The 19,890-nt window shown below is 36.6% G+C and overlaps 1 protein-coding gene across 1 annotated transcript in view; it reads left to right on the plus strand.

Annotated features, from left to right (window-relative positions):
• LOC145688093 (uncharacterized) overlaps positions 1-19,890 on the plus strand; it is a 76,059-nt gene that overhangs the window by 42,168 nt on the left and 14,001 nt on the right. Inside the window, exons 3-7 of the mRNA XM_081761827.1 lie at positions 357-2,237; positions 4,115-4,303; positions 9,975-10,115; positions 15,343-15,482; positions 17,088-17,227. Of these exons, the coding sequence (XP_081617953.1) occupies positions 357-2,237; positions 4,115-4,303; positions 9,975-10,115; positions 15,343-15,482; positions 17,088-17,227 (2,491 nt within the window). The remainder of the gene's footprint in view (positions 1-356; positions 2,238-4,114; positions 4,304-9,974; positions 10,116-15,342; positions 15,483-17,087; positions 17,228-19,890) is intronic.

Raw genomic sequence — 19,890 nt, forward strand, 5'->3', positions numbered from 1 at the left:
ACTGAACAAAATACAATAGCACTACAGTGAAGGTATCATAATTTCGATCTTTAGGGTTGGGTGCTCCAACTTCTGACAAGCTTTTCTGTTTTTGTGATTACAGCAATTGTGCGAATAATACCACGCATATAGGTCCCAGCTCTTCTGTTTCCTATCCCTTTCCCCACCTCGGTATTTCCGAAGACATATAGTCTCCCAGAACTACAGAGTCACAGGTTTAGATATAGATTAAATAATTGCACGTGAAACTATTTCAATAGTATCACACATTGACATTTTTGATGCATATTCATTATTCAGTTTTCATTATTCATTTTTTTATGCTGTGTACTAATGATTTTTTTTTTCCTTAACAGGATTCGTGTAACACAAGAACTCAAGTTCCATTGTGTGTAGCAAATAACATCGCCTGCGATGTGTCACAGAACTGTCCTACTGACATGGAGGTACACAGTGATAATCACTTTACTGCCGATTCAAAGAATGAAGTGTCGTCCTGTGAATCAGGTGAACAATCAGACTTAAACGTTCTAACTGGTGGTGTAAGTGATAACGATGACATTTCGCGAACTGGCCAGAATAGCAGAACAGAGTCGTATGACCTTTCGTGTGCCGAAACACATACTGTGAACACAAACTTTACTACATCAGACGATTGCATAGAGGACGCCAGCCATTCAGTGAAAAGTACCTGCATTAGTTGTGAAAATAGTGATATAGACCCAAGTGTAGTGAGTGTAACCTCCCCTAGATCTTTCTCTGACAGGGATGTGGTGATAGAACTTGAACCAAATACCTCAGAGTCTGTCCTCGTCTCAAGTAAATGTGAAACTGGTAGTGAGGAAGTTCGTTCTGAAATTGAAGCCTCACAATTAATGTGTAGTGAAAGCAGCGACATCTCATTTGAATGTACTAGTCATCAGACGGACGAAGTACAAAGTTCAGTGAGAGAAAATGCAATTTCTTTCGAAACCAGTGCAACTGCAAGATGTGAGCAATCCAATGTGAAGTCAGAAACTTCTTTGGAAGATGAAAAACCTTCCTCCCCAAATCAAAGTGACAGCAGTTCGAAAACTACGTTATATACTGTAGAAAATAACGGTAAAACTGTTAATGACGTGTTGACACAAGTTGCAGATGAACCAAAGAACGAAACAAAGTGTACTTCGTTGCAAAGCTCAGACTCTATTGAAGCGCGTGATCATCTAGATAAGAACATTGTTTGTGAAATTGTTTCTGATAATGATTCCTCCAGTATTGTGGCAAAGAAAGATGCGGATAACAACCCTTTGTTGTTGTCAGACCATTTATCCCAAAGTTTAAACCATATAGATGAACATAGTGGCTCTCCTGAACCAGAGAGTTTACAAACTCTTGAGTCATCTCCGACACATGAGGTAGATTCTCAAAAGAATGGTGCTCCTAAGACTAGTGATATAGAGCTCCCCACTCCAAGTGATTCTGTATCGTTAAATAACAAGGATGAAAAGCAGAACAGTTCTCTCTGTATTAGTAGTGCTTCAGTGGAACATTCCCGTAGTGATTCCACTGAAGAGAGAGAAAGAGCTTTACTTTCGAGAAAAGAAATTGGTCATTCTGAATCTCAGGAGGAAAACAGACAGTCCTCTTCACCGAAAAAGGACACGGTGAAAGAGTCAACATGCGAGACCAAAAAGTATCACAGTGACAGCAGATCGTCTAAGAGATCGAGCAGTAGTACAAAACCACGAAGTAGCAGTTCTGATCATAAATCAAGACGCGATAAGCCATCAGAACATAGTGACAGACACAGAAAGGACAGTAGCGTTGACGACAAGAAGGAGGACACTTACTCAAAGGATAAGAAATCCAGCACAGAGTCAAAAGATAGAAGAAGTCAGTCCCACAGTTCAGACAAAAGATCTTGTTCGAGATGTTATAGGCGATCAAAAATTAAGAAGGCAAGTATAGGTGTTCAGTGCAGGAGAGACAAATCGCTTGATAAATACATTTCAAATGTTTCGTCACTCTCCTCATGCCTGAATCACGGACCGAAGATAGACTATCAAACTAAACACTACTCACTGCCAAGACCGTTGCCTTATGTTCAGGCTGGTACTGAACAGCTAAAGTACGGTAGATTTATTCGTATTGAAACTCATCCAAACGGCGGTGCTACTGTAGTACACATGTATCAAGACGAGATCAATTGCCTCAATAATGAACAGATGGACGAATTGGCTCACGAATTTTTCAAGGTGAGTAGGATTACATAAGTAATATATATTATACATTGAAAGTGTTTTGTACAGGTAATGACATTAAAAGTTTTCCAGTAAGAATAAATAAAATTCGATCAGAGTCTTCCTACATATTAATAACGTGTGTTGTAGTTTCGATAATTTATTGTCTTCATCAGACATATAATACACCCAATGAAAGCAATGATAAATAGATAAAATTATAACATTAATAGATACTGGTAGTTGAGCTTTGGTCAGATTTTATATATTCTTGAATTATAGATAGGTGCAAATCTAACATGAACAATATACAAACTCATGGTGTTGCTTTTGTTGTGCAAGTATTCATTATATTTTTTAATCAACGTCTTCCATTACTTGCATAACTCAACCTTCATCTGTGCTAAGTCGTTGTTTAAAAAATCTTAATTTATAGTATTGCGGGTTTTCTTTTTTCTTTTTAAGTATTTGTATCATAGATTATTCCATTTTTATTCAGATTCATATAATAGATCTTTAACTAAGTAATACATTTGTCCAAAGTTTTAGAGGTTTTATTGTTGCGCGTGATTCATACTCCATAACGATGTTGTCGCCAACATGGGAGATATGAGAGGACTAGCTCATTTGTTCACAATTGTCTGTGTTTCAGGTTAATTCAAAATTTAATGTTTATGATTATACTAATTTAATAAAATGGATACCAGTACTCAATAATCACTTTCTTTGAAACGAAACAAGAGATTGGTAAATTAGTGCAAGCCATATTTAATTATACTCAATGTAAGTGATTAATATGTAACCCTCACTTTTATTTCTAACTCGTTTGCATCTGCGTAACTTCTATTCTATCGAGCACTACTAAAATGAATGAGATACTCAAGTTATTAAAATGCTAAAGCATACTTTTTACAATTATTATTATTATTATTATTATTATTATTATTATTATTATTATTATACATGTACCAGAAGTGTTATTCTTGGAGTATCCAGTGTCTACACTAGAGATCACCTCAAACTGTTAAATTATTTATGATAAATGGAGAAACCAATTTTATATCACATCAGTTCCTCTGTAAGTGGTAATTGAAGGTAGAATGTTTGGCTGTGTAGGAAACGGACTGGTACGTAGTGGTTAGCGCATCGGCATCGTAACCCACAGACTCGGGTTTGATTCACAGTCCACACATACATTGTATCATTCTTTACATTGAATAGTTAATTTGTATAGTATAAAGTATAGCATTAAAACCTTCCAAACATTTGCACAAGAATATTACTTAATGTTACAGTTGTACAGTGGTCTGAAGAGCCATATAGATAATGATAAATAAAAAAAATGAAGTAATAATATGTTAAAGAACAGGTTGGAACAACCAAGTTCGAGCTTTTTTGTGAAACTTACAAGAAACACAAGACGATAATATAGATTCAACAATGTTACTTCGACTGAAGATCAGAAACTCCTTTTTGAAAATTTTTTCATGCTTTTAAAAAAGTACGTATTATTCATATTGATTGCTAAAATAACATATGAGAATGTAATTAGAAAATGAATACTGACACAATAAAACACCAACTTAACAATACACTGCCTGATCGTATCACTCTACAGAGAGTGACGGGGAGAGCTGGAAACTTAAAAAGTACAAGGGTTATTCAGGAATTAAAATTTGAAGAAGGTGAGCTATTTGTGGAATCATATTGAATAAATTAAATTTTGCTTTTAATTCGGGTCGTACATTAGACTGTAGATTCACGTAGCTTATGAAAAGGAGTCCTTAACTGCAAGCAGTCCAAAACAAAGTGTACAATTCATATCCATTGCTGAAAATATTGAACGAAAGTAAATTGTTATATGTGCAGAAACTACTATGTACTCATTACAGGTTGTGTTCGGTGAAGACGAGAGGGGCTATGCGCATCATGTAATGGGAATAGTACATGATGCAGCTCGTTACCTTCCAGACTTGCTGGATCATATGGCTGATACTTACCCGTCATTGACAGTGAAGAATGGAGTTCTTGGAAGAAATTCCGACATCGAAACTACTACCATGGCAAAGTATAGGGAACAGGTAGGTGTCTGTTATAGACCTTACGACTATATCGTTTATTTGTTCTCACATTTGCTGTCATTAACAACCGTAGTCATTTACTAGGTATCCCGTCAGTTCCTCGATTTTTTTTTTATTTATTTATTTATTATGGATGTTCACAACAAAGTGAATTGAAATATTGTACGTAATGCCCCAAAGTACTTATAGGTGCCTTCCATTTCAATTCAGGCAGAGCATGTACCATCACCATCTCAGATATTGTTGAAACATTTTTTATAGCAACTAGACATGTTTTTAAGAGACCCATATTTTTTTGTTTTGTCGAAAAAAATTTCCCGCCAAGTAATGGGCCATCAAACACGGCGAGTACAATTTATGAATTGTAGAAGACATGGAAAATGGTCAACTTCGGAGCCTCACCATTCGGCTATGGAGACAGGTAGAGTTATAATTCTTGTTGTGGTATGTACATAGGGATATAAATAAACTATATTTTATTATAGTTTGGTTTGCGCATGCGTATCTTTTTGTACATACATTAACAAATGAACGTCAATTTATCTGAAAAGTCGAAGTTTGCGAATTTTCTTCGAGCACTTCCGGTTCGAATTTTAAAATTCTGTTTTCGCGGTTGGTAAGACCTCGTTGCCCGCTTTCCGAAAAAAAAATTGTATCGCTTGTGTGTGCAGCCGTTTTGTCGCAAAAAAATTCGAGAAATTGTAAAATTTTCAAAAACCGCCATTTTTGGGCGCCATTTTCTCGAAAACACCCATTTTTTAAAATTCTGAAATTTTGTCAGATGGTTCAACTTTACATGAATAATAAACACACCAAATACCATTCTCGACCAATGCTTCATGAATTAACTGCAGCCTTTTAAAGTTAGCGAAGTTTCGTTAACTTTGATGTCACAGTTAGCAACACTGGGAACAATAAAAGTGCAATGATTTGATGATGTTTGTGGTTCACATTCATTAAATGAAGAATAAAAGGTTTTCTTGACTGTTTTTTCATTATTTTGATCAAGAAGGCTCTCTGAAATAGTAAAATGAGCCTCCCCTACTCCTCCGTTTTCTTAAACCGAAATAATCTGAGGTGGAAATTACGATTACGAAAAACACAAATTTTAAATGAAATTTTTGAGTTTCACGTTCCACGGTTATGCCGGTTAGGCTAAAAGAGGCGATGATGATGAGAGATGAATGAAATGGTGGAATGAAGAAAGTGGGAGGAAACGGGAGAACCCCGAGAAAACCCACGCACACGGTGTTTGTCCACCACAAAGTTCACTTGGGGGAGCAGGGTTTGAACCCGGGACCCCAAGACCAGAGGTGAACGCTCTACCACTGAGCCACTGCGGCCCCCAACACAAATTTCAAGTTTACTTGAAATGGCCATCCAATAAATTCTGATGATCTACAAAAAGCCTGAACTATTACCTCAGTGATGATTTGGAATGCTCCAGACAAAGTCTCAATTAAGTGCGATGTCATTACAGTGATCGAAAAAGGACAAAAAGTTTTTAAAAAAATCGAAACGTTTTCTTACGCGTTCCAAAAAAATTTACTGACTTTTTAAACAGAACAATCCGAACATAAGAATGGGTCACTCGGAATTTTACAGTATTCGACTAAAGTGGGTCAGTCCGCAACCTGCGAGGGAAGTGTGTATGTGTGTGTTGTGCAAATTTTAAGTTAGCTGCTGCTGCGTTGCTACAAATCAAAGGTGCAGCCTGTATTGAAGCTGTCATGAGTGACCTATTTCCTTTAGTAGTATGATCCGTAGAAAATGACAACTGTCTTCTTCAAGAGTGTGGTGAATGTCCTGGAGTGGAAGGAATAAGTGTGGAGTCTTTAATTATTGATCCTGATTAAAAAATGAAAGTGTTACGTATGCCATATGGGAAAACAAGAATATCGTTAAAAAACTGTGCCACTTTCTGTTTTCGTATCGTACACTGCTGGTTTAACTGTAAGAATTATAATTCATGACTACATCAAGAAAATCCAAAGAGAATTAATTGCTACCGAAAAGCACCGTATAAAATTTCAAGATACAAATTCTATTTTACTTCATGTGGACTTCGCTGAAAACTGGACTGTTTTTCTTCAAAGTGAAATTCAGTTATCACCGGAATATGAAACAACTGACAGTTTTGTTGTAATAAACGACGATAAAACACACGATTCCGCTCATGTACTCATAGCCATAGACAAGATTCTAAAAATACTCGAGGAAAAGCGAAAATATATTTTATAGAAAAACGTTTGAATACGTGAAAATTAGTGTCTACAATTTTCCAAACCATGTCAGTGATTTCTGATGGTGCTGCATCCCACTTTAAAAATCGCTTTCAGAATTTCGAGATGCAGACAGGTCCGATAAAGCAGTGGTTTTGCAGTGAAACCGACCATGCAAGGGTTTCTGCGACGGTATTGAGGGGGGAGGTGTAAAGAATGTGACAACGCGGCATAACCTTAAGCAAAAACAGATACACTGTATTAAAACCGCAGAAGAAAGAAATGAAATGAAATCTTTAAGTTTTACGTCGCACGGTTATGCCGGTTAGGTTAAAGAAGACTGTGATTATGAGAAATGAATGAAATGGTGGAATGCAGACAGTGGGAAGAAACGGGATAACCCTGAGAAAACCTACGAGCACGGTGTTTGTCCACCACAAAGCCCACACGGCGCGAGCTAGGATCGAACCAGGGACCCCAAGCACTGGAGGTGAACGCTCTACCAGTGCGTCACCGCGCCCCCACTAAAACCGCAGAAGAATTCGTGAGTATAGTGCAAGTACAAACTCCGGGTATTACTCTCGTTTTGTTGCCTGGAACTGAATTCGACGACTTTCGGAATAAAAAAAAATAGGAAAGTATGCGACCGGTAACTGGTATTCAACGAAGTCATCTTTGGCTTTCGGTAAATGGCGAAGTTTTTATGGCAGTAACGGGCCACCATGAACTAACTTCATGCTTTCCCCAAAATCGAACTTCTGCAATTCAAAGTGTAGATTTAAGAAATCTGCAAAACGGAACTTTTGTCACATACATATATGTATGATAACCAGTGGTGCGTAGCAGAAATATTATGAATAAATCATGAATTACGTGAAGTTGAAGTGCTGTTTATGATTCTACATGGACCTTCAGCATTTGTGACTATCGACAATGTGCTACGCAGGGGCGGTTCCAGGACGGACTTCTGGAAGGGGGGGGGTAATACTGCTACTTAGAGGTACTTTTAAGAGCTCCAAACTCTGAAATCGGTTTTATTTATATATAAAATAAATAAAAAGTTTCTTCCCCCTAGATCCACTCCTGGACGAGTTGTGAGTGAGCCAACACCTATTGGAGAACCTACACGGTTACATGCTATTAGCGTAGAAGACACCAACCAAGCAAATGATTGGTCCATGTAAAATAATAATAATAATAATAATAATAATAATAATAAAAATCAGTGAAATTTTGTTTCCGAAGACCATTTTAAGTAAGTGAACTTGAAATTTGTGCGTTTCGTAATCGTAATTTCCACCTCAGATTATTTCGGTTTAAGAAAACGGAGGAGTAGGGGGAAGCTCATTTTACTATTTCAGAGAGCCTTCTTGATCAAAATAATAAAAAAAAAAAAAAAAAAACAGTCAAGAAAACCTTTTACTCTTCATTTAATGAGTGTGAACCACAAACATCATCAAATCATTGCACTTTTATTGTTCCCAGTGCCACTGTGACATTACAGTTAACGAAACTTCGCTAACTTTAAAAGGCTGCAGTTAATTCATGAAGCATTGGTCGAGAATGGTATTTGGTGTGTTTATTATTCATGTAAAGTTGAACCATCTGACAAAATTTCAGAATTTTAAAAGATGGTGTTTTCGAGAAAATGGCGGTTTTTGAAAATTTTACAATTTCTCGAATTTTTTGCGACAAAACGGTTGCACACACAAGCGATACAATTTTTTTTTTCGGAAAGCGGGTAACGAGGTCTTACCAACCGTGAAAACAGAATTTTAAAATTCGAACCGTAAGTGCTCGAAGAAAATTCGCAAACTTCGACTTTTCAGATAAATTGACGTTCATTTGTTAATTTATGTACAAAAAGATACGCATGCGCAAACCAAACTATGATAAAATATGGATTATTTATATCCCTATGTACATACCACAACAAGAATTATAACTCTACCTGTCTCCATAGCCGAATGGTGAGGCTCCGAAGTTGACAATTTTCCATGTCTTCTACAATTCATAAATTGTACTCCCAGTCTTTGGTGGCCCATTACTTGGCGGGAATTTTTTTTTCGACAAAACAAAAAAATATGGGTCTCTTAAAAACATGTCTAGTTGCTATAAAAAAAAGTTTCAACAATATCTGAGATGGTGATGGTACAATTTTGTATATTTTTGCCTGAGTTGAAATGGAAGGCACCTATATTAAATATTTAGAAATGTGGAGCAATGCACTCTTCCACTCCTGAGATCGGTGCTCACTCACTCAGACAACATGGACTGTACCAGAAGCCCTGTTGCGCTTGTACAGCTCAATGTCTTTAACAACTCGTCTATATACACATTTACTGTCCATGTGGTCCGAGTGTCTGAGCACCGACCTCAGGAGTAGGAAAGAGTGTATGGCTGTTCAGGGAACAGATTGAGTAATGAGGTGACCAGCTCATCGGCACGGTAGTTGGAGGCCAGGTTCGATTCTAGGTCCAATCGTGGATTTTTTCCCAAACTTTTAATAATTTTCTGAATTATTATTATTTTTATTATTATTATTATTCGGAAATAACTCCTAATTGATCGTTTTTGTTAACTGTTGATACCAGTCTGTGAATTCTTAACTTGGCTATTGTATTTCATGTTTTTGAAGATAACTTCGATTCTTTATGTTTTGTAGACTAAAATGGAATCACCAACGTATCTGTAATATGTTCAATAAGTTTGAATTTTTTTCTTTCTTTCTTTCAAAATATTACATTCCAAATGGATCGTAACTCTGTTGGCCAATAACGGGGAGAGGGGGCTACCCATGCATAATCCTTCTACCTGTTGAGATACTTCTTTAGTACGTGGGTCCTTGGTTCAATCCCCGTCCAAGTAAGTTTGTGGTGGACAACATCGTGACCGTGGGTTTTCTCAGGGTATTCGCATTTCCACCCACATTCTCATTCCACCAATTCTTCCATCATCATTCACTTGCCTTAATCGTCCGTCTCCCTTAGTCTAAAGGGCAAAATTGTGGGACGTTAAACTAATAGTTTTATGTATACGTATATATCCTTTGTCTTCAGTCATAAAATTATTGGTCTCTAGAGATGTCTCAAACTTTTATTATTTCATAACAAAAATGTCTGTTGGTAGTCTTACCCTGATAGTCTGTTGGTAGAAGTATGTAGTATAATGGGTTGTAAGTGTTTAGTGTCAGAACTTGATTGTTTTTGATATAGCTAAGCTAGCCACGTCAACATAAATATACCGTTTGATATATTTTAATCTGGCTCGTTGCTTATGTTCCAAATTATTATTAATAATGATTGGACGGTAGTAACTATTAACGTCTCATTCTCATTCTTTGGCTTTAGCCTAATTGTTTTGTAAAATTTGTAGATCGACCTTAGCAGAGGTAATCTCTTAATTTTATTTAATGTTTTCTCTGACACGTTTACCTTTTGTTTCTATAGGTTTGTAGAAATTATGCCAAGGGAACTGTCCGGTATGGACCTTTACATCAGATCAGTTTAGTGGGTACGGTGCATGAAGAAGTTGGAGGATATTTTCCTGATTTCTTAGCGAAACTTGAGGAAAACCCGTTCCTAAGATTGGTAAGTATTACAATTCCTATGCACGCATAGTTTCAAAATTACTTGGCTACAGCGCAATCTAAGTAGTTTGTTTCACAGAGTTCATGCATTATAAATCCATTATAGAGTAAATGGAACTTGAGCATGTGTAGTTTTATGACTTGCTTATCTTTTTCCTGTGTCGCACATTTATGAGTCTTACTACTTATGTATACTTAAAGGGTATCATTTGTGCTGATAGTCATTGTTTCCACGCTTATGAAACAAGTTTTCCAGAACGAGGTGGATTATTCCTACCATCTTCCTGAACTCTATGAAGCTTTTGCGAGAGTTGCTTCCATGACCATCACTGTGATTCATAGCATATAAGGTGCGTTGCAAAATGATACGAACGATACCAGATATCGCCATATTATGTGATAGGAAAGGAAGCGGGAAATTGAAGGGAGAGTGAATGACACAGTGTTGTACTTATGTTACACGAAAACAGGTGCTGTAGAAATAGACACATATAGAGGACAGAGGGAAACAAAAATGAAAAATCATCCCAAGAGAAGTGTTGCAAAATGATACGAACGATGGCATGTTTAGTGTAATAACATGTAGCTCGGTCGCTGCTACGGAACATAGAGAGCGCTAGACGAGAAGGTGAAATGTATAGCAGACCAGAGATAGACGTATAAGGTAATGTACTACGGCGAGGACGTCTGTGTAAGGTGGCGAGTAAGAGAAGCATAATGGGCCGTGGCAAAGTATTGCCTGGGTGAGAAAAGGGGCAAATAGTGGCATATAAAGAAGAAGGTATATCTGTTAATGAAATCGCACATCGAATTGGGCAGAGTGCTTGTGTCCTGAACAATTTTCTTAAACTTGGGATGCGGTATGGAGTAAGGATATCATTAGGAAGGCAGCGTTAACTAACACCACAATAGCAAAGGCAGGTTGTTCGAAAGCTAAGTTGTGCTGGAATATCCCTTACAGAGTTGGTACGAGACCATAACATTCATGTACATAAATCTACCCTATCAAGAGCTATGAAAGGCTGTAATCATCTCTGATAAAAGAGGCGCAAGCTTCAGCCACAACTCACCGCGAAGCACAAAGAACGACAGGTGATCTGGACCAAAATACATGTGACCTGGAAGCAGAATTTGCGTTGTGTCATCTTCAGAAATGAAAAGAAATTTTAATTTGGATGGTCCCGGTGGCTGATAATACTATTGACACGATCTGGGGAAATAGGACCAGATATTCTCTAAGCGACAGCAAGGAGGATAGTCGGTAATGGTGTGTGGGGGCTTTGGTTGTCATGGTACAACAAGTCTCGAATTTCCTACATCTCGTATGACATCAGCCACGTACCAAACAGTACTTGCAGACAATTTGTTGCCATTTGCCTCACAAGTTGCTGTTCCCGAGTGGATCTTCCAACAGGATAATGTCACTATCCACGTTGATGGAACTATCACGGATTGGTTTCGGGAGAAAGACGTAATTGTCCTTGAGTGGCCTTTCAATTTCCCAGACAAAAACCCGATGGAAAATCTATGGGAAATATTGTGTCGCCCAGTGATCTCCATCGGTACCGAGTACAACAATGTTCGTGAGTTGCAGGATGCCATCATCGCTGAATGGAATCAAATTGGTGTGACTCTGCTGCAAACGCCTGGTAAACATCATGCTTAATCGAGTGTTCAAGCTGGTGTTATGCAGTGGCTCATTTATTGGCTATTAGAACTGACTTCTATGTTGCGTTCTTATCATTTTGCAACAGTCATGATCGTGTTGTTTTGATAGTTTTTTGTTTTCAATTTGGCTAGCCGTGGGAATGAGTGAACCATCCATGGTCTGTATACATATCCTCCTTATACATCTCTACATATCACGTATTCCATCCGTGACGTGCACTTACTTAAGTTATGTCATGTGTTTGGATCGTTCGTATCATTTTGCAACATACCTTAGCACAGATGCCCACAGCGGGGTGGGAAGATCATGATTTAGAGTGCATTATTGTAGCTTACTGGATCAAGTAAAAAGGAGCAAAAACATTATACCCGCCATCAATTACATACACGTATAACGTATTCAAAAACAACACATTTTAATATGGGTCGCAGTGGCTTAGTGGTAGAGCGTGGGGTGGTGGTGGGTTCCCTGGTTTCATCCCAGCCCGTGCCAAGTGACCTCTGTGATGGATAAATACCGTGTCCATTTACCCTCGTAGCTTTTCTCTGGGCTCTCCCGTTTCATCACAATTACTTCATTCCACCGTTATCGCCCTCTGCATGATCGTGAGACGTTAAACTTAACAATAATAATAATAATAATAAAGTTTTAATTTCTGCTCTGTTGGGGAACCGGGGGGTGGGGTGGATTGTATGTGAGGCTAAAAGCATTTCCAAAGAGTGTTCCCGCCATTTCTTTCTACGTTAGTTACTATATGATAATGGTCTTATTTTGTAAGTAATATTCCTGTCTGAAAACAAATTTTAGTTGTAGGTCTCTTTCAAGAAAGAAAAAGAAAATAAAAAAAAAAAAAAAAAAAACAAGGCCCGGTCCGGTTTGCAAGGCTGCATTCAGGTGGACTATTGAAGTATAAACTGAAGTACTTACGTACACACTATATCACAAAGTATGTACGTCTGTGGTCGATGTTTGTGACATATCTATGACCTTTTTATAATTAATGCGTATAAGTATTACGTGACCTTGTATTTTGATTTTCGCATATATATATATATATATATATATATATATATATATATATATATATATATATATATATATATATATATATATATATATATAAAATGTATGTTTCACTAAATATGTATTCGTTTGCGAACTAATCCTTGCCAGTTAAAAAAAAGTACTGGTACAAGTCCGGAGCACTTCAATTTTGTTATTGAAAACACTTAGAACCATGTAGTCCATTAACAAAAAAAAGAAAAAAAAAGTGATAGAATGTGATCATATGATGGGGGCGTCACACCTCTTCTGGTATCTCGATTACTTGGGAGGGAAGAACTCTGATATATCCAACCGGTGCAACGTGCGGTTAACGACTTCTTTGCATCGAAGTTTGCATACTTCTTCCATCAGGAGTCTAATGGTTAGTTTGACGAGGTTTAAATTGTTTAACCTGAGACTACTGACCTAACCGGGTATTGGTTTTTATTTTCCTCACTTTTGAAGTGATACATGTTAGTTGAACATTTCAGTCGCCCAAATCCAATATTAATAACGTATCTTCGATACCTTGATAACATTGTATCTTTAGCTTCACTGATTAGTTTGGTCGGGTTCATTGAGCACTTTATTTTCACCGTCGTGATATCCACACCTTAACACTGGGATCAAAGTACATTAACTCCTGCTGGGAATCTGAACAGTGAAAACACACTTCAGCCTCTTGGCCACAAAAAGGCACATGGTATTTTCCTTTCGATTTAATTAGTCATATTGCGAATACTCTTAACCTTTAAAAATATATATTTAAGAATACGCACCGACTGAGTTTGTAATCCATAACCCAAGAAGTTTAATTTAATATTGTTAATATGTCCTCACGCTAGAAAAAGAATGTTGCTTACGACATTTTGTAGTAGCCTGTTAATGTCAGTATTTCACGCTACAGGCTCTCTTAAAATAGTATAATTTTGGTTCATACTTACGCTATACTTTTGAAGTGCTTGTTTCATACACCTAAACCTATAAAATTTATGTATTTAAAAAAATAAAAAATCACCATCCTCTCCGTAGCTAAACTTGTGGTTATGATCGCACTCCTTGCGTAGTATGTTTTTTTAACATACTGACAATTTATAAAGCTCAACTACACTAATTTGCCATCGGCTGGTCTGAAAATGACAACCTTTTCTGTCTTATTGATTGTATAACACCTTTGATAGTAAGATTGTAAATGATCCTGTATAGTGAGTCGCTTCTGACTCACTCTTCCTCCTTCTCTGGTTGAGTTCGAAGTTGCAACGAGGTGGCGGAAGGAGCAAGCATACAAATACCGTTACCCGCAGTATTGTGCTTCTGAGTAGATACGTAGGCTAAATTAGGAACTTAATAAAAGTCACTTTTGTATTATATTGTTTCAATCCTTATTAATATGAAAATCTTACAAGTATCCTACTATTCTGAGAAATTAAAAAAAAGAAAAAGAAAGAAAAGGGAAAAAATGCGATTCGATCCGGTGTCAGAACACTAGGAGAATTTGTAGTCTTTCACTCTACTCATTCACCCAGAGGGACTTTTACAGTACGAGCTTGTAGTTTTTACCATATATTCAGATTTACTAGCAGTAGCGCGTCACTTCGAGCCTCAAAAGAACAGTTTTTTTTTTTTTCTAATTTACGAATGTTAATTACAGAAGCTAATATATGTTTGTGAGAAATTCTCTCCTTCCTTTCCGTCCCTTACTCATCTCTAATGGAAATTCTGAATTTCCCTTCGCTACTACAAAAATCTCTCCAAAGCACGATTTGCCAGGATTTACTCAATCGAGCTTAATTGTGTTTTTGCTTTAATTTTTTAATACTTTTAGGGAAAATCTTCACACAAGGAATGCTTTCCATAATCTCAACTTACTAATCACTCAATTTGAGCCATAAACGGGAGTTACGTAAATGCGAAAAATCGTAAACTACAGTATACGCGCAAGATTTAATGAGCGTGAGTGTACATACATCCACCACTTTTCGGTGAGTGTCTTACTGTGACTTTTTTCTTTCATATATTACGAAACTTTCATGATGTGACTAAAATTTACACTTGAGTTACTTTTCAATGAAGGGGCGGAGCCTAATTAAAAGTTCATCTCCGGGAAGCATATAAGAGGCGACCAACTCCCAAATACCTAGAAGGAGTGGAAGTCTGATGAAGACACAGTTACTGTGTTGAAACTGTTACGTGAGTGGGTGTTTTATATATATTGTCACATAGCCTTGTTCAGTGTGTTGTATTTAGTTTGAAAATATGGAAACAAGGCCTGATAGAATAGTTATAAAACATTATTACTAATACTATACGTAAATGAAGCTATATATATAATATAATTTTATAGTCTGTTTTATCTGGCATACGCAAAATTCCAGTAACCCACCATGTTAAAATGTACCCTATTCTGTTTAAGAAGATTAATATTAATGTTTGTGTAGGAGACTACGATGCAAGTTAAAAATTATGAAAAATATTTTAATGGTTTATTGAGAGTTAATGTTGCATGTAATTACAGACAATGCCGTGGGGACCGTTATCAATTGTCAGGATGGAAACGCCACAGGAATCAAATGATGGACCCATACTTTGGATACGTCCAGGAGAACAGCTTATACCTACAGCCGACATGTCAAAATCTCCATATAAAAGAAAACGGTAAGAATACACCACATAATATTTCTTTTGTGTGCCTTCATATGTAATATGTATCTTCATGTACACATTAAGAATGCAATACATGATAGAGCTTGCTAATGTAGTATCTCATGTGTGTAGTACAAGATTGACTTCATCACTTCTCAGTGATGCATTTTGTTCTTTCTGGTTTTATGAGTAGTACTAGGACCGCTCTTGTTTGACTTAGTGAAGACAATGAAATGGCGCCCGTACTATAACCTTGACGTCATATATAATACAAACTAATTCTGTGTTCATTTGCAAGTTTTCCCTTTAGTTCCCAGTACGTTTTCCACTAATTGTTTTATCACCGTTTGTTTTCGCTTATGAGCTTGCTTTTTCTTTTAGCCTATAGAGCAGAGATTTTTACCATAGGGCATATGTACGTGTTTAATTGCTACTTCTGTTATGTACTCATTTGTAGAGAGTGCGCGAGACATAAAACGTTGAGCTATTATAGCTCATAACGAGCATTGAACTTCAGTTCAGTTTCTGTTCCTTTCAACTATTTTAAGTTAAAGATTTCATGTCCAGTATGATAATTGCAGTTGACTTATGAATCCTTGATGTTTTCTTCTCTTTAGCCGTATGTTTCACAGAAGAAAATGTGTAAAATGTAGGATAAAATGCATTACTGTATTCTTGATAGAACAACCAAGCTTCTTACTACATGTCAGGATAAATAGTTACCTAATTGATAAACTTCTAAAACAGAAATTAAAGATTAATAAATCAAACCATAACTATGCAATTCAAGGTAGTACAGTTAAATCACATGTTAAAACAGTGTTAAATCAATGTTAAAACAGTTATATGTCTATTCACTTTTATTTACAGCTTATCTTCTAGATAGTATCGTCTATATGAAGACGAAACGTAGTATTCAAGAAACCGTTTATAAAGACTAATACATATCTATATATATATATATATAATATGAAAGGCAGCCAAAATGTTCCCGGAATTTCGTTGTAACTCTTTATTACTACATTATTCGTATGCCTTCAAAATAGCCTCCTCGAGAACACACACACGCACTTATTTCATCACTCCTGCCATTGCTGGAAACAACGTTGAAAAGTCCTGTTTTGATATGTTGCGAAGTACAAACGTCACGTAGGTTTGGATGTCTTCTGTCGTGGCAAACTTGTTACCTTTGGTGCCCTTTTTGATGTTGGGTAAGGGCCAGAAATGTGTTGGTACTAAATCCAGTGAGTAGGGAGGTTGGTAAATGAGGCGAATGTTCGTTTCTGCGAGCCGTTTTGCTACCGCAAAAGACATCCAAATCTACGCGACGGCTCAACTTTGGAGCATACCAAAGCAGGACTTTCAGCGTTGTTTTCAACAATTCCAGGAGCGGTGGAACAAGTGTGGGTGTTCTCAAGGAGACTCTTTTTTGAAGGCGATTAAGTGAATGTGTACCTATATTGTAATAGATGATTATAACGGCATTCCGAGAACTTTTGACTGCCGATTGTATATACTGCATATATATATATATTTGTGTATCCAGACGATTTAATAACGTATTGCATCTACATGTGGATCAGTAGTCTTTAATGAGAGATATTTTATTTATTTTAGGACTGGTATTAACGAACTTCGAAATCTGCAATATCTCCCAAGGCTTTCAGAAGCCCGCGAGATTATGTTCGAAGACAGAACAAAAGCTCATGCGGACCACGTGGGACATGGATTGGATCGTATGACTACTGCTGCTGTAGGTTAGTAAATTTCTTTTTCTCTGTATTTTGGTAAATTACTGCAGTATAATGAAATTGTTTCCAGTGATGGACAACCCAGTGTCTACGTTACAGAACAGCTCTCACTGTTGAATTATAATGATGATTGGAGGAAATAAATCGATTTTAAATAACACCAAATCCTCTTTAGGTGCAAATTCAACTATAAACAAATAGTGATTTTTAAAAAATGATGACTGGATAATACGGTAAGCGATGTATTCATTTTTATGACAGTATTGATAATGCATTACTAAGCAATCAATATCATACAATATATTTAGTATTTTGCAATGTATATGTATTCACTGTTGTATTACATAATAATTTAATGTTTTGTAGCATATGTTTTATATACGCCAAACCTACCGTACAGCGAATTTTTCGTACACCAAACTTTCAGTGCATCACATTTTCCTGCACCAATTTTTCCTTACACCAGATTTTTTTCTAAATTCATCATTTCTCTCTCTCTCTCTCTTTTACCAAATTTATCCGGACTCGACAACCCTCCTTGCAGTGACGTACGCAGACTAACCCAGCTCTGGCTCCTTTCTTAATATTAGCAGTATCGAAAATAAATGGTCCTTACATGCAGTGTTCTATTTGTGATCCCCAGTGTTATGTCGATTTTTGTAATTCATTATTCTCCCTCACACACAAAACAACAAACGTACAGCCATGTTCGAAAATCTTGGCTCTATTTTTAACCTACACAAGATTTCAGAAAAATAGTTTTATAGCGGTTCTAAATTATTCATACTTTTTAACTTTCTGGTTGGCATATGTATCAAAATTTACCTTCTGTGGGTGCGAGTACAGATCATTAAAAATAAATAACTAATGTTCAATTATTTTTAACATATATATTACTGAGTTCTCGTTAACTGGTGCATTAGCGTACACGACTTTGATGTGTTGTCGCTGTTTCTACTCCTTGTGGAAGCACTAAAGCTTTCCAGTTCACCCAGCCACATCCAGCACCTTAAGAGGCAATGCAAGCTACATAAATTAAGAGGAAGTAAACTCCGTTTCAAAAAGATAAAAATAATAGTGCCTATCAGTCGGTGCACTGATGATGCATCATTCAGTTGAACCTGCGCTTTCTGGACGACCATAGACCATCTTCAGCTGTAGTGCCAAAGTTTAGTTGTGTAGTACTTCTATTTGCCAACTAATTTTATTAGTATGTCAACATCTTATAACAAAAAAGAAAACTGAAAGGAATGTGACTTTTTTTTTATTATGTTCTGTCCAGCTATTCTCATTTCTGAGTTCTGAAATAAAAAATACTTAACTTCGTGTCCTAAGAGCCCATTAACCACTGTAGCCAACCATGTGACTCACATTTCAGCATATATATATATACAAAACTAGCAGCGTTCACCCCGCTTCGCTGCGGTCACCCCGGAACGCAATAAACTTTGTTACTTAGATAATTTTTACTTTTTCGCTTTCAAGTGATATGATAAAAACCATAGAAGATTGCAGTAAATGTTAACATTATATCGCCTGTCATTTATGTTAACCCGCCCCGCTTCGCTGCGGTCACCCCGGAACGCAATAAACTTTGTTACTTAGATAATTTTTACTTTTTCGTTTTCAAGTGATATGATAAAAACCATAGTAGATTCCAGTAAATGTTAACATTATATCGCCTGTCATTTATGTTAACCCGCCGAGTGACACGGTCATGCGGGTTGCATATAAATACGTTTATTTTTATACCTATGATGAACTAACAAAGGATTTGTACGTTATGGACACTTGAATGGTCAATTATCTCAAGACACTGGTAATTAAAAATTAAAGTGATATGATAAAAACCATCTAGGGTCCAAATCCTAATAACCCCCCAAAAATGAAAGAAATTGGTTCAGCCGTATTAGCGTGATGAGCTAACAAAGGATTTGTGCGTTCTCTTTTATATAATAGATGAGTGTGTGAGTATTCGTATTGACATAGTAATTTTTAGTCCATTCCCTTGATGGTTTTCTGGCTACATTAATACCCCTGTGGATGAAATACCCTGAATATATATGTTGTTGAATTTTAATTTTATATTAGAAAAGAGATTCTGTACTCAAAAGAGACACACGCATGTTTACAAGTTTTTATTTCTCTTTCGTTCTAAAGAAAGAATCCGCAACAGAGACAATAAAACATATTAACGAGGATTGTCACTATCACCAACCTGCTACAAGATCCCCGAAGTTTTTGTAGTATAGTTAACGCCGTATGTAGACAAAATGACCGAAAATGATAAATGAACAAAAAGACAAAGTGGATCAGCAGTTTTTCAAATATTCTTGAAGTTACTGTGTTTGTGTCCCTCGTAATGGATTAAGTCCAGTATTCAATAGGGTTAATTGGACGACCATGAAAACCAGTGTCCCGGTTGGAGCGAATTTTTGAGAGAGAAAATAGTGCGATTTTTGCACCAGGTTGCGGGTTCTGTTTCTGATGGGAGCGCATCGAATGCACTACAATTGTCCGGTTACTACTTTAAACTAAATATCTCACATCTGTCTTTTGACAAAGGTCGTGAATACAAATCAGTCAGTTTCTGGCTTAACTTTTTTGGTATATATACATATATATAGATAGATAGATAGAGAGAGAGAGAGATAGGGGTTGGACAAAAA

The sequence above is a fragment of the Thermobia domestica genome, chromosome 6, assembly GCF_964235325.1.
Source record: "Thermobia domestica chromosome 6, izTheDome1.hap1.1, whole genome shotgun sequence".
NCBI lineage: Eukaryota > Metazoa > Arthropoda > Insecta > Zygentoma > Lepismatidae > Thermobia > Thermobia domestica.